The following is a 19,083-nucleotide window of genomic DNA, read 5'->3' on the forward strand; positions in this document are numbered from 1 at the left end:
GTCTGTTTCTGTCTGGGTTTTGTCTGCCTGCCCTGCTTTCACACTGCTTGATAATGAAATACTTAATGAGCCAATCACCACATATGTAGATAGGTACCATACTGTATAAAACTCTAAAATGTATCTAAAATCATTTACAGTGCATTTACAGCGCAGTACTCCAAGTGCCAGACTACTGATTTAGGATGAGATATATGCAAAACACAGGGATTTATTCCATTGCCCTTGTTCAGTTTTGAGGGTCAGCTCACCCAAGTTAAAGGTACCTTATGGAGTTTTTGACCACTAGTAGTGCTATGGAGCAGTGTTTTTAGGAGTAGGTCTCTGTTTTGTTTGTATCATTTATGTGCGCAATGAAGCACTTGCATGTGTGCTCTGCTAATAAAAGCACCGACAAAAATAGTGACGCATCAACAAAGGCAGTGAAGAATGATTACTGATTTAAACTTTGCAAATGTTTTAAGAGGAAGTAAATGCATTCAACAAGGAGAGGACTCAAGGATACATACAATGGGTTTTGGTAAAAAAAAAACTCTAAATGTAAACATAACTTTTCTATTGTTTACAAGAAAACTCCACAGGGTGCCTTTAAAGGGAAACTTTGGTATTTTTCAACCTGGACTCTATTTTCCCATCAACAGTTTTTGAAATTGGTCCAGTATTGAACAAGAACGCTTTAGCCAGCAGCCGCAAAACGGGCTGTGATGTAATCCTTGGGGGCAATTGCACCCCTCAATGTACGTCCAGTAAAAGTGCTTGTTTTTGCCACTGACAGGGTCAGATTGTTATTACAAGTGTAAATATTTCGGAATGGATTGCTACAGAAAAATAAAACGCTTTTCTTTACCTTTCACTTTATCCGGTCTGTTTGTTATTGCGTCTAACCAAGTCTCACTCAATGAGAAGTCTTGCTGGTGAGAGTTGAGTTGTTGCAGGAAGAGCTAAATACACTCACTCCTCTTTCCAACTCTCAGGGTGCGTTCCAATACCTATACTACCATGCTACGTAGTATGCCAGAAAAAGATTTAGTATGTCCCAATACAGAGTATGTTAAATGCAGTATGCCAAAAGTATCAGGATGTTCTACTTCCTCTGGTCGCATTTTGCAGTATGCAAGCGAGCATGCTTTTTTTGGCTATTCTGACCCACAATCCTCTGCACAGCAGAAGATATGTCACATCGACTGAGCCACTGAGAGAGCTCAGACCAATGACAGCACAGTAACAGTGCTATGATGGAAGCTAGTGCAATGACAGATGACAGCACATTCAAGCACCGGTCATTTTGTCGACAATATTCAAATTTTGCACTACAGACTGCGACGGATGTATGAGCAAGAGGACCACAGTTCAAGGTGCAATGTTATGACAAAGTAGTATGCCCCAATTGTATATATACTGCATGCAACAGTGTGTACTTTGTAAGGACAGCTACAGTACTAAAAGTAAAAAGTAGAAGCATGTGATTCGGAACAGAGCATCATTCACACATTAGTAAACAGTCCCCATTAGTCACTTAGACACAAAATGATGGGAAAATAGGGCCCAGGTTGAAAAATACTGGAGTTCCCCTTTAAGAAAAAAACTTTTTCTCACTGACTTCAAACAGTAAAAGTTTTTCTTGTTCACTTCCTATCACAACTTTGATAGGAAGCAGTTCTGTTGAAAACTGTTCATAGTGAGGTCTGTGGTGTTAAAAGCGTGACCACAACTTTTTTTCTAGAAGAGATAATGATGCTGACTTTTTAAAATCCTAATTTTAAATGCTGTTTGAACCACAACATTCGCCTCAATCGTTTTGGGGTGAAACTTCAAACCGGTAGGTATCTCAAAACCAGGACTAATAATACCACGTCTATCTGAATGGCTGGAGTCCACTAAAGAGAAGTGAGAAAATAGGTGTTCTGTGATTGAGTGAACTGACACTTTCTGATACAGTATAAACCAAATTAACCACTATAGGTAAATGTGGCAAAGATACACATTTAAAAAGCAGCACAGATGAATTACTGTACTATCTACACATAAAAACTGAAACAGTACACAAGATAGAGTTTCAACATGCTTTCATACTATCTGTTACACCAAGTCCAAACACAGAAGAGCAGACAGGAAGCAGAGTGAGTCATGATGTGTCTTGACTGCTTCGTTGTCTCTGTGACTTTGTTTTGGAGGAAAATAGGGAGAGATCATGTGAGAGTCACCAGGTAAATCTCTCACAATGTTCAAGGGATTATGATGATTTTGCTGTAGTGTGCATTTCTCATGACTCCTCTTGAGCAAGACCTATGGACTGAGGAACTGCTTTGAGACATGCCAGGGCTTTATAATTAGCCAGATGATCTGTCCATGCCACGGAGACTATGCCACAAAATAAGACTAACAACAAATTGAGTTCTGATCACAAGATCACAACACCTCCTAGAGATATTTTTAATTCAATTTCCTCATACTGCTGGATCTGTCCAAAAACAGTTCATCGACCAATTTGTTGACCAGAGTAAAACATATGGCTTTCACAGGTTTGTTAAGCATGTTCAAGGCTGTTTTTCACCAGTACATACTGTACATGACAGGAGAGTTGTGGTTCAGGCCTAAAATCAATTTAACTATCCATATGTTTGCAGTTTATCTGCTGCTGAACATAAAATCTTAAGAGGAAAACATAACTATCACTCTTTGCTTTTTGGGGTAAATGAACAACTGTTGTTTAAAGTTTTTGAAGGTTTTACATCCAGTGCCTCACTAGATTTGTGAAAAAACATGTTTTTGTGTGTTGTCTGTGTACCACATTATTTCGCATGAAATATCAACATTTTAGTCAGCAAAAAACCCCCACTGCAAATAAAATGAAATCTTTATGTTTTTGCAAATCTGTGCCCACACAGATCCGGTGACATTTAGATTAATATCTGTGGAATATCATGCTTCTCCAAAGCAGCAGCGGCGAGGTGTCTCTGCTAGCTACAAGTGACGCTTTCTTGATCATATGATCGAGAGCCAATCAAAATGCAGATAGCCTGCACGGGGAAGCACCGGTGCTGTATTTAAAGTTGTATCATGCAGTAGTTTGTGGGTCATTGTCGTGTTACTGCTAACTTACACTAAGTGTCAAACGTAAATCCTGCACTGCAACTGAAGATGAAGGCATCTCTGCTGCTGATTTTGACTGTTTATTTGCACATTCAGTCCGGCGGCGGCAATCTGTTCTCTTCATGCACCTACCCTCCATCACAGTGGTGCTCATCTCTGGACACATCTATCCAGTGCGGGGTAAGACTTTAAATGCATTTGGAGAGGTTTATACATGTTTTCTTGCTTTATGAACACGGAAAACGCCCTTTCTGAATCTTAGGATACCTCGGACAAACGTTAACTGTTACACAACTTCATATTTCGTGTCGAAATGTGTATCTTGAACCTGAGCCCAGCCTTATCTCCTCTCCTAACCATCGCCGAGCCCCAACGGTGGATGGGGCGCTACGGGAAACGCCATTTAGTTGTTTAACCGCCGTTCTAAATTACTGAAGAAACCATAGCAACAGAACTGATGCTAAGTTAACGTTACCAGATAACTTTGCTAACATACTCTCACTAGTGAAACTGACAACAAACTTCTCAACAGAAATTGTCCTTTTGAATACAGCTTCTGTTGCAGTAGACATGGTACAAAGCGCGATAATTCACACTGAGATGTGCAGATATAGAAAATAATGGTCTAATAGCGTTGTAACCTACGCCTCGTCCAATATATTCGTGACGTCATAACTATATAGTTGTGTATTAACTGTCACTTTGAGAAACGTAGCGGAACAGATATCCAAATGAGCTGTGTGTAGGCTGTAATGTTACACGTTTTGTTTACCGCAGTCATGTAGATAGCAACCGATTGGAGAAGTGGGCAGGGTCTTTTTTTTTTTTAGCTGGAAATACCTATGAAACAATTCAGCATAGGAACGAGGAAGTAAAACCTCAAGAATGTACCTTCCCTTAACATACTCAACATGTCTCCCTCGGTGACTGGTTTTCCTCTAACTCATAGAGAAGCACTCTAGAAATAACTTAACTTATAACTTAACACTATAAGTGACTTTCTATACTTTGTCAGTCTCTTATAGTAGACAAACAGTGCATAACAAAGAGTCCACGTCACAGTTTCATCCAATCAGAAATAAATGTGTGTGCTGGGCATGCTCAGTAGCATTGTATGTTTTGAACAGCTGATTTTTTGTGGCAGTAAGTGATTTGGATTTATTGACAAGAAAATAAATGCCACTTAACACCTACATAAATAATGAAAAAAAAAAAAAATGTCATCCTGGCCCCTCTCCTAGCATTGCCTCCAAATGGAAAATTCAATTCTTCCTCAGCTCTAAATATTGATTTAGACATATTGTGGTCATGAAGTCAACTGTCAAGGGCTATGCAGACACACACATTCAAAGAAAAAAAAACAGAGAGCTGTAACCTTCCCACTTTTGCTCCTTTGCGCAGGTTTTAAAGCAGTGCCTTGAGACTAACTTCACCAGGTCCCATCAGAAAGCAGCCCGTGTCGAGGTGGGGCTTTACTATGAGAGTCTGTGTCCCGGCTGCAGACAGTTTTTCGTTGGGATGCTCTTCCCCACCTGGATCATGCTGGCTGAAATCATGGCCGTGACACTGGTGCCCTATGGGAATGCACAGGTAAGAAGTGAACCAATCATGCAAAGCTATTCTAGTAGAGTCCCAGAATAAAAATATATAGCTGGAAATGAGCATAATAGGTCCCCTTTAACTTACCCCTTGCATTTATCATATTGTTTTTAACCTCCAGGAGAAACCTGACGGACAGAAGTATGTGTTCGAGTGCCAGCATGGAGAACAGGAGTGTCTAGGCAACATGATTGAGGTAAAGTACACAGAGGGTTAACTGCTGAATAATAATAAAACTACAATTTGGTACCATGTAATCTTCCGTAGTTTAGTAAAAATAAATACCATTCATCTTCCAGAGAATGCACTTTGAGTTCTTGTAAATTTGAATGTTTTGAAAGTGCCCTAAGTGCCCAGAGAATGGTTCAGTTGTAAATGATTGTTATTCATGTGTGTTTTCTGGCCCTTTCCCCTCAGACTTGTGTAATGAACATATCTCAGTCTTCCCCCTGGATAATCAACTGTATGGAAAGCTCCAGTGATGTCATCAATTCAGCCAAGACTGTAAGAAACTCTGTGTGTTTGCATGTTTGTGTGTGTGTGTGTGTGTGTGTGTGTGTGTGTGTGTGTGTGTGTGTGTGTGTGTGTGCATTTACTTCGTCAGTTGGCTGATCTGTTCGTCTGCCTGTATCTCTCCAACCATCTCCTTAATCATATTCACTTCCACAGCATATTGCTTCACTATTGAAGTTGATTTGTGATTATTTCATTTTACTGTTGTTTGTAGTGTGCAGAACTCTTCGACCCTAAGTTGAACTGGGACAGCGTCATGAGCTGTGTGAAGGGGGATCTGGGAAACCATCTGATGCATCAGAATGCTTTGATGACCGAAGGCTTGAAACCTGCACACGAATATGTGCCCTGGGTGACCATTAATGGGGTAAAGTTTTAATGCATTTAGCAGCACAACCTATGAACCTCTGTGGCATTCTGTAAAAAAAAAAAAAAAAAAACGTAACTACCTCAGAGAAAACACAGAAGTATAACACTTCAGACCTACAATCTGACTCAGAGGTAAAATACATGTTTGTTTAACTCTCTAGACTTCAGAAACTTCCATCTTTTCATGCTGATTTGTTTTGAAGTCACTTCTTCTGCGGCGCCCGAGTTCTGCCACTGCTGTTGATGCTCATTTTTAAACCAATCGTGTTACATTTACAGTGATCATTTCAACACCTGATCTGCCCCAAAACTCCAGTCTGTAAATGAAAGAGAGCTCAGTTTGTCAAATAAGACTTGAACAGAAAATTAGAAGCAATTTTGAATTGAGTTGCATTAGTCTTCCCCCTTCTGTATTTTCTTTCTCTCTGGTGTTCATAAAATTTTTCTACATTTGCTTAAAAGCAGTTTATGCACCAGTGGGGATCATGGGTGGCCTTACATTTCTTGACCATTGCATCACCATTGAATACATTTTCACATCCAATGACCATAAAATAGCTGTCTATACTAGGACTATACCCTCTACAAAACACTGTCATGAAGTCATGCTTTGGCTCTATCCAAGCATAAATATCTCCAGATCTAGGGAAAAGGTGAGCGATAGTTCATCAGATTATTATACTTTTAATCTCATTGATGATCAGGTACTGTGCTCCATACAGCTGATTTTTCATCTCTGTGTGCGGTCTTGGTGCCAGTCAGCCCTGAATTCACAGACATGTTGATTTATTTGTGATGCCTTAGATTTGTGACGTTAAGCAACCATCTTGTTGCATTCACATAGACCTGCTGACAAGCTTTGACATGCTTGTTTCTTTTTTGCCATTGCAGGCATTTTTATTTGTGCGTGCCACCATATAGATTTTTGAGTCTGCACACAACTTTGCAGTTGTTGTGACCAGTGGAATGTACAAGGATATCAAACGATTTGACCTCTTTGAAACTGTGTCTCAAACCTAGTTGGTGTTATTATTTACCTTTTTTTTATACAGTAAAGTTGGTGATTGTCATATTTCTGTTAAAGCTGACACATACTGCCAACTGACATTTATGTTTACCCTTCCTGTGTAGGTGACATACCAACTAACTTGTTTTTTTCCAAAGACTATTTGGAAAATACTTTTTTCATGTTGTGTTGATTTGTCCACCATTGTAGCTGTAAATTTGTGCCTAAATGCTACTTGTTTCCATCGCCTTTGAGACACTTTTTTATTAATATGCAGGAGCACACAGAGGAGCTGCAGAACAAAGCCATGTCTTCTCTCTTCGTCTTGGTCTGCGACCTGTACAAGGTACATTTAGTGTCAGTCAATTCTGAGTTTGACTCTGTGTGCTGCATTTCTTGATATCATTTTACCGTGTATGTATACACTTGTTGTTTGGTACAGCTTGACCTATGACCTCTAACAAGCTTTTTATTCTTTAAGGGCCCCAAGCCGGAGGTCTGTGGAGGAGAACGCCGGAACCACTACAAAAGCTACTGCCACAATGAGTGAAGGAGCAGTACTGCACATGCCTTTATGGTGCTGTGTTCCAGGTGTGGCCACTGAATAAGGAACACTGAGGAATGTCTTCAAATATTTTTTTAATCTGTGATTTTATAATCTGTTTCTATAAAGGGAAGAATTATGATCATTTCACTTTATAATTTGCAAAATATAAACACAATTTACTTTCTGAAAAATGTGTCATTATTGAAACATTATCTGCTGAAACCATGAAACCATAAGGGCTTATCTTTGAGCATTTTGACTCAAAGATATGCCTACTGGTATTTAAGTGTCCCTGATTGGTGAAAGACTGTGTCCTCATTGTCCTTTAGATGGCGCCATAACTCATACTCTCACTACTCACCCCTTGTTCTGAGAGGTAAAGAAAGATAAACGAACATCAACTTACATGTACATGATGAACTGTTAACCATGCCATACTACGGTCTTAAAATAGTTATTTCAAATTATTTACTAGATTATTAATTATTTACTAGATTCCTTTAGTCTGAATTTAAAATAATCTGCATGATCATCCTGAGAGATGACTTCATGTTCAGCAACATGTTATTAAAAAAAGAATACAGATTCTAAGTGCACTATACAAAAAGTAAAGGTAAATAAGCAAACCAGAGATCATAAGGCATTGAAAAAACACATGAGATTCATGAGTCATAACTGATATGTTGTTGTTTTTTTAATCTGTTTTCATGTGGGTGTGAGGCAGAAGATCAGGGTCATTAAAGTTCACAACATCTCCTGAGGATCATACCAAATGTTAAACATAGACTCATATTAGAACAAATCATATTAGATATAGTAGCTCTTATCCAAAGCTGTGTTTATGTTGTAAAAAAGTTACATGGAAAGACTGTTGACATCAGTTTGATCAAAGCCAGACTCTGGCCTAACCAGAAGGTCTGGATACATGAGGTGCTCTGATTCTACAGTCAGATAGACACACATGAATAATGGCCTGCCACGCAGCAACTCACCTCCAGCTAACACATGCACTCTCAAATATCCTTTCTTGTTCCACAGATGAATTTTTGCCATTTTCAAAAATACTTTTGGGTCTAATCAGGTTATAGTTTGAAAAAGGCAAGAGTAGAAATTTGAGATGCAAACTGAAAAAAGAAAGTTAGCTGTTTATCACTGGACTAAAGACAGCTGGGAGTTCTGAAGAGGCGGGGAAATAGTTGTTTTTAACAAAGTGACAGCCCAAGGAAGTATTGGTGCCACAGAGATCTTCATATCTGATCTTAAATGTGGTTCCTGTATCCTCCTCTCTTGGCATTTCCTTCCCAGTTGTCTTGTTCCCATGATACAGTAGCAGAAAGTATGAGGAGAAATAACTCATCAAAATTTTTCAACTTCACCGAGGTAAGGGTAATTAATGAACCTTTAAGAAATACTGAAGAGAAAAAAAATGTATGACAGTGAAATGGGATTCTGTGTGTGGCCTTGGATTCATAGTCATTATTTATTTTCTGACATCTTTTCAGAGCTCAAAAAACTGTCAGCTGGCTTCACAGTAGCAACAGTAGAGTACCAAAAACAAAGATGGCAGGTTACATGTCATCCATCTCTTGTACATTTTATGTAATTACATTCTTATGTGTTGTTCTGTGATTTTTTACCTTTATCAAACAGTTGTGGAGAAGGTTCCTGGAGCCTTCCGCATGTTAAAATAAGCCCTAATCTAATAGCAAGTTCAGGTTAATGAAAATAAAGTAATTAATCTGTCATGTTTATTGCATTAAACAAAATTAGTTTGTCAGCCATTCAAAGAGCATTTATTATTTATATCCATTCACTAGTAATAAAGTATCTAATTGTGTCACTGAGAAAAGCAATCAATTAATGACAGGAGAAAATCAAACGTCCCTTCATGAGTGAAGTTTGCAATACAGGAAATTAACAACACCGCTCTGTGTCTTGGTCAGCTTGGTCAGATATGGTCAACAATAAAACACGAGAGAGTGTGATGACAATTGTTTATGGAAAGGTGGAACTCCCTAGCAGATGGAGAGATAAGGTCACGGGATGCAGCGGAAAACAAAGACTCTTATCTGTTTTCCCTCAACACTGACGCTGAAAGAGCGATGCCCTAAGAGCTAAATCCCAAACACTATCTCACTGTGAAAACCGTCTATTGTGTCCAAGGTGATAGTGTGTGGGTCTCAGGACCTGAAATCAGATAAAACGTTCCAAAAATAATGCACAAGTGGGCTTTGCGAGGCTCGTCACATTTTCAGCAACAGCACAAAAACAGCCCTGTCTGCAACGTACCTTTAGATCTCTTTGGAAAGTGTTCTTTTTTTTTTCTTTCTTAGTCTTCTTAGAGGGAGTCCTCAAGAAGTTAAACAAAGGCGAAGCTTGACCTTTTTCAGTTTACTTATTTCTGAATCATTTAATTGTATAAATGTGGAAGAGAATATTCACTTTTCACTGTCAATGAAATCCAAGACAAACACGTTAGTAACTTTCTTCTTTGGCTTTTCCTCTTATTATTAATCTACAGTTCACACTTTATGTATTATTGACTTTTTATGTTTGTTATTGCTGTGATGTGAGATATTTAATCTTTTTATAACTCCATATTATTACTGTATGCTGTTTCCATGCTGTGACCCTCTTAGCATTTATTTTTGTTGTCAGAAAAATGCTTTAAATGTATCCGTATTGATGGTGTTAATGTCACTGAGACATAAAACTCAACAAAGCTCTTAACCAACTTTAAAAGAAGATGATCAGTGGTCGACTTTACAAGAAAATATTCACACACAGCAACTCTGTGTCTAAAGTGAAAGAGGTGTGCCGAGTTCTGTTCAAGTAGGTTAGGATATAGTCTTACATTTTACCATCACTGAGCTTCAAAAGGTTGTCAAACATTGCAGTTATGTCATTCATCTGAATAGCAATGAAAAAGACATACAAACCTTTAAAGAGGAAGTAGTGTGAGAGCTCAGACTGAGCTGTGTCAGCAGTGAGTAAACAGGTAATCACTAAAATAAGTACAAACCTTTTTGATTAACAAAGTATCATATTGCGAAAAATCTGGAAAAAAACGAATAAGTAAATAATAATTAAATATAATATTGTAATTATTATCAATCACATACTACAATTTTCTGTCATTGCCTGATTAATGACTTCTTATTTCAGTTTTATTACATTGTAGTCTGTGTAATAAACCAGTTTCCTCTGCCCTCCAGAGACAGTGGGACTCTTCGGAGCAGGCGGTCTGCGTCGAGCCTTTCCAAGATGTCAGATGTGCTGTTAAGAGGCTCTTCTCAGGCACCCTGCAGCTGCCCAGGCTGTCCTGCAGACCCTCCACGCAGGACCAACCCAAGGAGGGCCCAACGTCAGCCCACAAACACTCCTGGAGTCTGGGGACTCTGACCAGCCGCATCTCCAGAGCCTTGTGAGTCGGTGATGCTGAGTGTTATCAGTGTCTTTTCTGTGATACTCCAGCTGTTTATTTTTCATCATTCTCACCAAGAATTTAGAGCAACTGCTCCTACGTACATTCACCTACTGAGGCTCTGTTTCCTCTTCAAAGGGATTTGAGGGTGTTACTTTCAAATATTTCATTTTATTCTCACATTTTTCCCCCATATACTTTAAATGATTAAGTGTCATTAGTGACATCTCGGTGGTCATATTATTGACACATTAACTCAAGTTATTGTTTCTCTTTTTTAAACTTTGAAGTGAGTGAGCGCATGTGTCATGTTGGTTTGAAAACTGCCCACTGGGCACTTTTTCAAGGTTCAATGGTTACTGCTTATTTGTGATCAATCAATCAACTCCTTTAAATACACATTGTTGTGTTTTTGTAAAATGTGTTTGTTCATACACATTTTTACACAACTTTTCAGCACCTTCTTCCAATTATATTACCTATAAAGTCATTTGATGCCTTGGTTTGGCTGGCAAATATTCAGCAGAGCTCGATGATATATTTTTGTTACTGAACTGCTTAAATTAGGTAGAAGAATATTTGCTTTTTAAGCATATGATCCAACAAAGTGTGCTGCTTAAGGCGGTGCTCTCCCTTCTGTCACACTGCTGAACAATTATCACTATAAAAGATCAGACAAACAAGCCTCTTATGATTTTCTCCACAACAACATTCAAGCTGGTGTTGCTTACATGTCTGTTTTTTGCCTTTCTTCATATGTGAATGGGTGTACTGCACCTTTTTTCACATGTCCAAAGAATGCAGACAGACTTGTCTGATTACGTAGGTAGTTCAAGTGCACGTCAGAGGTAAACAGATTTGGATTTATTTTGGACATAGTTGGAGCATGTGTGGGAACAGTGACAGTGCACATTAGTAAACTTACCAGAGTGAAATAGGGTATACAGTAAGCAGACGATTAGCATAAAAGGGAATTTTAATGTTAATAAAATGACATGTTTTATAGAGGTTAACATTATGCTACAATTACAGGTACTACAGTCATAGTTTTAATCAGCTGCATATTGAATGTTGGAAGCTACACACTACTACATGGTAGTGAGATCAAAGAGGTGCAGGTCTTTTTGGATGTATTGTTGTTTGCCAGTATTAGTATTAATCTGTATAATGAGTGGATATAAGTTCTGGGATGTAGCCGGTAATGCCTGAAAGTATAGACAAGATCCAGTGCAGCTCATAGGCATCACGGCCTATGAAGAGAACATGAAGTTTAACTTTTTGTAACAAATAAAAGACAAATCTAAACAATTAAGTTGGCGTTTTCCTGCCACCAAATAATAGCATTGGCAATTTTAAATCCATCATTTTGTCTTTACAAATTTTTATTTAGGTGCAGTAAAGTGTATCACTGAAACCAGTCGACTGCCTTTCTCTTCAATAGGCTACAATGTAAAAAAATTACTTGATATAAATTGTCATCACGTCAGGGCAAACACAACAGCACACAGCTTCATCACTTTTAATGTGCCACGGCTGAAATTCTGCACAAGAAGCATCGGAAAATAGGTTTGTGCATTGTGATGATTAGGCCTTATATATTCTGTCAGTGTTTATACTCCAGCAGGTAAAAAGCAACACTGTCATAGACACAACCCTTGTGATGTTGATGTACTAAAAAGCCTTCCAATGTATTCCTTCTCCAGAAAGAGAGCCATGTGCTCGCCTGTTTACAAGTTGGTAGTGCAGTTTTGATGCAGCGCCAGAGGAATTGTTTATGGAGAGGCATTTAAAGCCACAGGTTGTTTAAACCTGACGATGTCACGTGTGTTAAGAAAATCAAATCAGAATGAATTTATTGTACTAGAATGAATTTGATTCAAGATTTTGTTTTATAAGTTCCGTCATACATGATACATGACCCGTTGTATCACCTTGAAAGATCTTGTAAAGCAAGTTGCTTATGGCTTTCTACCTGAAGAGGAAGATCCCCAGGAGACAAACCTTATTCTCAGCCAGGAGCAGAGCGGTTATTATATATATATATATTAATATCAGGTTATTGCTCACAACAATGACAGTCCGGCTTATCTCTAGGTGCACACACAATGTTTGACATACTCTTCTAGCTGGGAGTTCCTCCTCTGATTTCTTCCTCAGTGGGGTTGTCAGCCCCATTTAGAAAGGGAACTCCAGATGGCTTGGTTGGAGTCTGAGTTGGCATAATGCCCCAAAAGTTCTGTTTTTTCTCTTTGTTTGGCTTGACAAAAATTCAAGGAGATGAATCCAGGAGGGAGGAAAAAGCTTCCTAAAATCACAAGATAAACAAAGGTTCCCATGTTGAGAGTTGTACCATTAAAGGCTGTAGAGACATGACACATGTACAGTCATCAGAGAGGAAGCCTCATATGTGAGTTCTGTCAAGGATATGGCATGTGCCGCTTTAGAAAACTTGTAAACAGACTCTAGGTTGACTGTGCCATTAGAGGGAGGTAGCTCAACATTAAAGCCCACAGGAAAGTATGCTTTATATGCAGTATTTTCCATGGTGACCCAGTGGACGGAGCAGACTATTAGACCTGTCTAGATAAACGTAAACGTGGAACAAGTTATAACAAACGAATGGATCCTGTCTCACATCCCACTAGAACTGCCTCTTGATGAACTTGATCAACCCCACTCAAGGACCTGCGGGAGTGCCGCCACAGGAATGTACACTCTGTTCTGGCCAGGACTGCTCTTGGGCCCAGGATTATCCTCAGATGTGTTGAACTTGGGGAAGAGAGCATCTTTACGGCCTGGGCATTAGAACACAACAAAATAAAAGTGGCTGCAAACACTGGCCCTTGCACAAAGCTAACTTGCTTCATACTCAGGATATATTACATACGTTTGAAGGACTCAAATTGATCTGTAGTGACTGTAATTCAAGAAATCTAATCCACCAGAAAAGTGCCAATATTTATTCTCATTTTAGCTCCTTTTGGTCTCCACTAACTCTTGAGTGAAATATCTGGCTCTTTAGCTGCTAAATGATCCCTAATGTCGCTAACTTTGTGTGTCTGCTGTTTTACAGTGGGCAGGTACTGAACAAAGAGCTTTTTTTGCTGAAAACAGCTGCCTGCTGCTGGAAAGTTGATGAGAGCACTGGGAACTAAAAAAAAAAAAGAGTTGCTGGCTGTAAAACTGAAAAGTTGAAAGATGCTAAAACACTCTGTAGAGCTGAGAATACACAGTCCAAAAACTTCATGATTCATAAACCACTCTACAATTGTTCAAATATTTTGTTGGAGTAGGAATGATATGATGTGCCTAGAGGCCAAATAAAAGAAGCAAACTGCAGGTCAGTGACTCCGGATAGCACTCAAGAGAAAATACGATCCATAAGGGATGTGATGGTGAAGCTGAAGGGTTGAACCTCATGCCTGCAGAGTGTCACGGAAGTGATCAGGCAGGAAGAACAAATCCAAAGTCACATCCAGTGTTACACGCTCATTCGGCAATGGTGACGGCGGGTTATGTAAACAATCTTGACTTGCATTCAACACTCAAATGACAAGTTTATAGTGTTTGTGTTTTGTGTGGATGAGAACACTCTGTCTACAAGTACAGTACTACAGCAATGCTCAAGAATACATAAAGTGCAGTATCTGTGAGTGTATATCCGTAAAAAGCAAAGAATCGTTCTTCACTGCTCTCCCCACCAGCTGTTGGTCATAGGTTCAGTCCTGTGTCAGATGCTCCAGCTCCCTAGGTTATTTCAGTTACTCTAGACAGCACCGGTGTTTAGCTGTGAGTCCTTAATCACAGGAGGACCTTTTCTCACTCCCCGGCGATAAACAAAGAGATTGGGTGGGGGTGAAGCTGATGTTGCCCCTGGTCACAGATAGAGAGCGCCATCGTGACAGCACCCATGCTCTCTATAGCTTTTATCTACCTCTGCTTTTTATAGTCAGAGGCCCTTCATGTGACTCTTCCTGGTACGCTTGGAGCATGTGAAAGGCAAAGAGGCTGTCTCTGAGGAAATAGGCAACTTCACAACAAATGGCACCTCAGGGACCAGAGGAAAAGCCTGAGTATGCAAAGTCAGTTGGAGTGAGAGTAAGACAGCTGAGCTTGAGGGCCAAGCCGGGCGACAGCTTAATGTTTATACTCTGGAGGAACGCAGAGAGGAAGTAATTAGGGAATTATGGAGTACAGTTTAAAGTTGATTAACAATATGCTCAGTATGATTAGGGGTGAGGGAAGGGAGAGGGGCGGGAGGGGGGTTAGAAAGAGGGAAAGAGAAGTAGAAGGAGGTGATCTGTCATGCTTCTCCTCGTTGTAAATCAGACGTCCATATTTAGTTGGAGAGAGGGAAGGCCCAGCAGTAATGTAAACAAAGCCTGGGAGAGGGAGGAAGCAGGGAGAGTACATCAACACTAATGTTTGAGTCCATTGCCCCAGCACGGCATTCAACGTGGTCTTCAGGGAGAGACGAGCAGGACATGAAAGGGGCTGATCAGGTTTCAAATAAAGATAAAGAGTCTAATAGAAAGCCAGCTGTGTTTCTCTTTTTGGATTTTTAAATTTGTTTCAAGAGTCTTAAAGCTCTGATGAGTGCTTATGAGCAGGCCCAGACTTTTTTCAAGTGTGAGGAAGTGAGGATTGGACCAGAGGCACTATAGCTTTACCTGGATTTGGAATATCAAGACACACTGGATCACTGCCATATGTCATGTCACAAAAAAATGCTGTGAAGTTCATTTGAGAAACCAGAGAGAAACAGATCAGAGAAAGTTCCTGGGACCAAAGTCAGCAGACTTAACTATCCGTTCACCATGAGTGATCTGTGCTCTGAGAGCTCTGAGGACGAGCAGGCTGAAGTTGAGGAGAGGCAGCAGGAACGCAAGGTGACCAGGCTGCCAGTCATTCAGCTCATGCCCAGGTCTAGGACGGGCTCCCCGGGAGGATCTCCAAAGAGTTCGCCCAGGGATTCCCCACGTGGGTCTCCCCGAAACTCCCCGTTGCTCTTCAGGAAGCTGATGATGAACCGCAGCATCAACCTGCAGAGGCGCCGCTTCACCTTGGCCCACACACCCAGGTAGAGTCCACAACTCTGAAGATGGCAAAGACGATGGTGCTTTTTGTTTTCACTTAATGAACCACATGAAGCTTTACTCCAGGCAATGGTGCTATTTGTCAAATTTAACAATGCAAAACATTTTCACCCGCACTGGACATGTGAATATTTCTGTTGCTGCTGTCAGTGGTAGTGAATGAGCTGCAAAACCACCACAGTTACACTAAATTACATTCAAATCCCATCATTCAAGCATATTATCAATCATTCTCACATCATGCTGTCATCTTTTGTCAGAAGTGTTAGCAGCATGTGAAACTATCTCAGCAGCCAAAACTCACAACTGACTGTAGTTTTTCTTTTCTCTCCGTCTTGTACTTTTTTCTTATATAGTGCTGCTTAATATCTCAGTGGAATCTGCATGTTGCTGAAGGAGGAGATCGTTCTTGTCTTATAGCTGAGGGTCACTCCACTCAGCTGCACTTGTTGATGTGTTTTTGGTTTATTTTTGTGCAGGCAGCAGCCTTTCACACTACAAAAATGGTTGCCCTTAAGCTCATGTTATGAGATTCATCCCGACCACAAGATGTATTGCTGCGTTTCAGTTAAACACGCTGTCCTCTGCCAGAATCAAATCAGCCATTGTTTGAGGGAAGTTCTGCTAAAGTAATTTCTCATAATGTGAGGATTTCAGAGGTGCTGTTTCATCTTCTATATATGGATCAGCTGATATTTACTAAGAATATTACTGTACACAGCAGATGCAGGATTGTACCCTGTTGGTATTTTGCTGCTGGTTGCAACATTTATTAATTTATGACTGCTTTTTTTTGTTTGTTTGTATTATTAGGTTTGTATTAAGGATTTGGATTTAAAAACACGCTGTCAGTTTTAGTGTTTAATTTCCTACAGGTGTGAGTGTTCAAAGCTTTGTCCACCTTTTGTTTTCCGACAGAGTGGCATCATCTCAGCAAACACGTATCTCTGCTGTCACTGGATCAGCAGTTTGTTGTTCCACTTCTTTGTCAAGCAATCTGTCAGCTACAAAATAACCGTTTTTTAATTGCCGCACGACAATGAAACACACCTCTAACATGTAACCGCGTGTTCCTTGCTTACATATTTCATTTATTCTTCATTTTTCATCTGTTATTGTGTCCATAACTCTTGTTTGCAGAGAGCACAGCTGTCTTGCTGTCAGCAGGCTCTACTATGGTACCTACCTTAGTTTTATGAGCCAATATTGCATCAGGCCTGGCCCACGATTTGGGCGCAAATTAAACATTTGCTTGGTCAACGATGTCAAGGCAAGAGTTGTGTGATTAAACCATACTTGACCTTAATTTCTTGATAAAGGAAGAATAAACAAGGCCTTACACATACATATGTGTGGATGGATACACAAACAGACAGATATCTGTTCTCTTTCGCTTCGAGGAAACAGTATATTTCCTCCTCATGTGCTAAGGACGCCTGTTGTGGAAAATTTTAAGTACTGTAAAACCAACTTTTACGCACATGCCTCCTATCTCTTTGTCAGTGTTTACCCTTCACTCCTCAACATGTATACACTCGCATGTAGGCACCAAGTGTTTCTGGGCTGTGTCTGTACATTGTTGTAGTGATGTCAGATCACATTCACCTCAGTGATACAAAGTTAAAAGCCTTTAAGAAACTCTAGCTAGTGCTGTAAAACCCTGCCTTACTTTTATTGGCAAGAAACAAATATTAAACATTCCTGAAAAAAACGGTGCCTACTAGAAAAGTGTTTACAAGATCATTCACCTCTGTAAACTTCTCGTGGGGCCGGTAGACACGTCTCTTTTCAAAGGTTTACTGTAACTCTGCAGCCAAACTGTTTCATTAATTTTAATGTGTCTGTTGAAAATCTAAATATTAGAGGGCAAGAGTCCAGTCAGGATAAGGAGATTTCAGCCTGATATTCAACATGTCAGAGCTTTTACATTACACAGCTCCGAGGTCAGGCCACTGGAAGTGTCCCTCTGCAGGGTATGTGTAGTGTCCCATAATGTCACAGCTGAAATAAATGGATGGAGAAGAGTTACTGCAGGATGGCTCGCAAGGAGGAGAAATTAAACAAACTGGGGGAAATAAATGTCGCAGGGAGCTCAAATATAGAACATACACGCAAAGTTATTTTCACTTGGTGTCTAAGTTGATTAAGACTCTTTTTCCACTCTTGAGACACCACGTCAAATGGATTTCAATTGTGAAAAATGTTACATGAAAATTGTTTTTGCAAGCTATTCCCGGGGTGACAGTAAGTTCTGCTTCCATTATGTATTGCTTTATTTCAAAGGGTTTCGTAATCTTTTTGGCTCTTTTTTCAGTCAGAAGTATTAATGTCTCCCAAGGTGAATTCAGTAATGTTAACTCTAGCAACTGAACTTCTACTATCATAGCTTATACAGTATAATATTATACGCAGACTACATATAAGAACTGCATACACTGCACACACAACTGTTTATTATATAATAAAGTGTGTTGTCCTACAATCACTATATTTATCAATACATATCACCATATATGACAGTGTAAATGTGTTGCAACAAGCTACATGTTTGTAATACAATGGAAAAAAGGAATACATTTAAAGTGAAATTTTCTACAGCAATAGTGATATTTGTGCGTAGGGATTAGATATTGCTCAATAAATATACTATGATCTATAGGATACCATTTGGTGCTGGAGTATCAGTCACTGTCATTTCTTCATCCAGCTTTTGAAGGTTAAAGGTGATAACACTAATTCATATTATGTTTTATTTCTTTCAAGAATGGTCAGTTTAGTAGTAGCTTGGGGAAACAACATTATGATGAGCCTGAAGAAAACAAAACTTAGATCACTTTCACTTTCACTCTCACTTTCACTCAGGTTCTGTTTATGTTAGCACAACAAAAAAAATATTATTTCCAGGATATTCACAGATTTTCTGGATGAAAATTACTGTTGCATTTCCTGTGTTTTCCACTAGAGGCTACTATGTTGTGCAATGTGGACATGGAGCATCAGGTTGTGTTTAGTGATGGGTCAGAGTAGAGAAAAGAGTATTATTCCTTGGTTGATGTTTTACTGGATATAAACCCCAATATTTAATGAAAAGGTCCTTTTTAAAGGTCCTGGAGGTCTTTTGGCTTGATGCTTTTGAGAAATATTACTAAGTTAACATCAACCTTTTCTCTTAAATGCAATGGGTTGGACTGAATAACATGCTGCTGGTGGTTGAATAATAGTTTAAAAAGTTAAAGGACCGGTGTGTAAGATTTAGAGGCATCTAGCAGAACAGATTTGACAGAAATGGAATATAATATTCATAAGTATGTTTTAATTAGTGTATAATCCCATGAAAATAAGAATTGTTGTGTTTTCGTTAGAATGAGCCCTTTATATCTACATAGGGAGAAGGTCCTCTTCCAAGGAGCCCGCCATGTTGCACTGCCATGTTTCT

At 39.4% G+C, this 19,083-nt stretch overlaps 2 protein-coding genes across 3 annotated transcripts in view; both read left to right on the forward strand.

Annotated features, from left to right (window-relative positions):
- The first annotated feature begins 3,036 nt into the window (after positions 1–3,036).
- On the forward strand, positions 3,037–7,318 carry ifi30a (IFI30 lysosomal thiol reductase a). Its single transcript, XM_067605513.1, has 7 exons — positions 3,037–3,273; positions 4,495–4,683; positions 4,814–4,888; positions 5,110–5,196; positions 5,420–5,572; positions 6,858–6,926; positions 7,062–7,318. The coding sequence occupies exons 1-7, from the start codon at positions 3,142–3,144 to the stop codon at positions 7,128–7,130; spliced, it is 774 nt and encodes a 257-aa protein (XP_067461614.1). The 5' UTR covers positions 3,037–3,141; the 3' UTR covers positions 7,131–7,318.
- A 7,582-nt stretch (positions 7,319–14,900) lies between these two features.
- pde4ca (phosphodiesterase 4C, cAMP-specific a) overlaps positions 14,901–19,083 on the forward strand; it is a 45,047-nt gene continuing 40,864 nt past the window's right edge. The window contains exon 1 of one of the 2 annotated variants that reach the window (XM_067605502.1): positions 14,901–15,631. In XM_067605502.1, coding sequence (XP_067461603.1) covers positions 15,369–15,631 — 263 coding nt within the window. In that variant the 5' untranslated portion in view covers positions 14,901–15,368. The remainder of the gene's footprint in view (positions 15,632–19,083) is intronic. The other variant, XM_067605503.1, reaches the window with a different exon arrangement.

This window comes from Thunnus thynnus, chromosome 12, assembly GCF_963924715.1.
Source record: "Thunnus thynnus chromosome 12, fThuThy2.1, whole genome shotgun sequence".
Taxonomy (NCBI): Eukaryota; Metazoa; Chordata; class Actinopteri; order Scombriformes; family Scombridae; genus Thunnus; species Thunnus thynnus.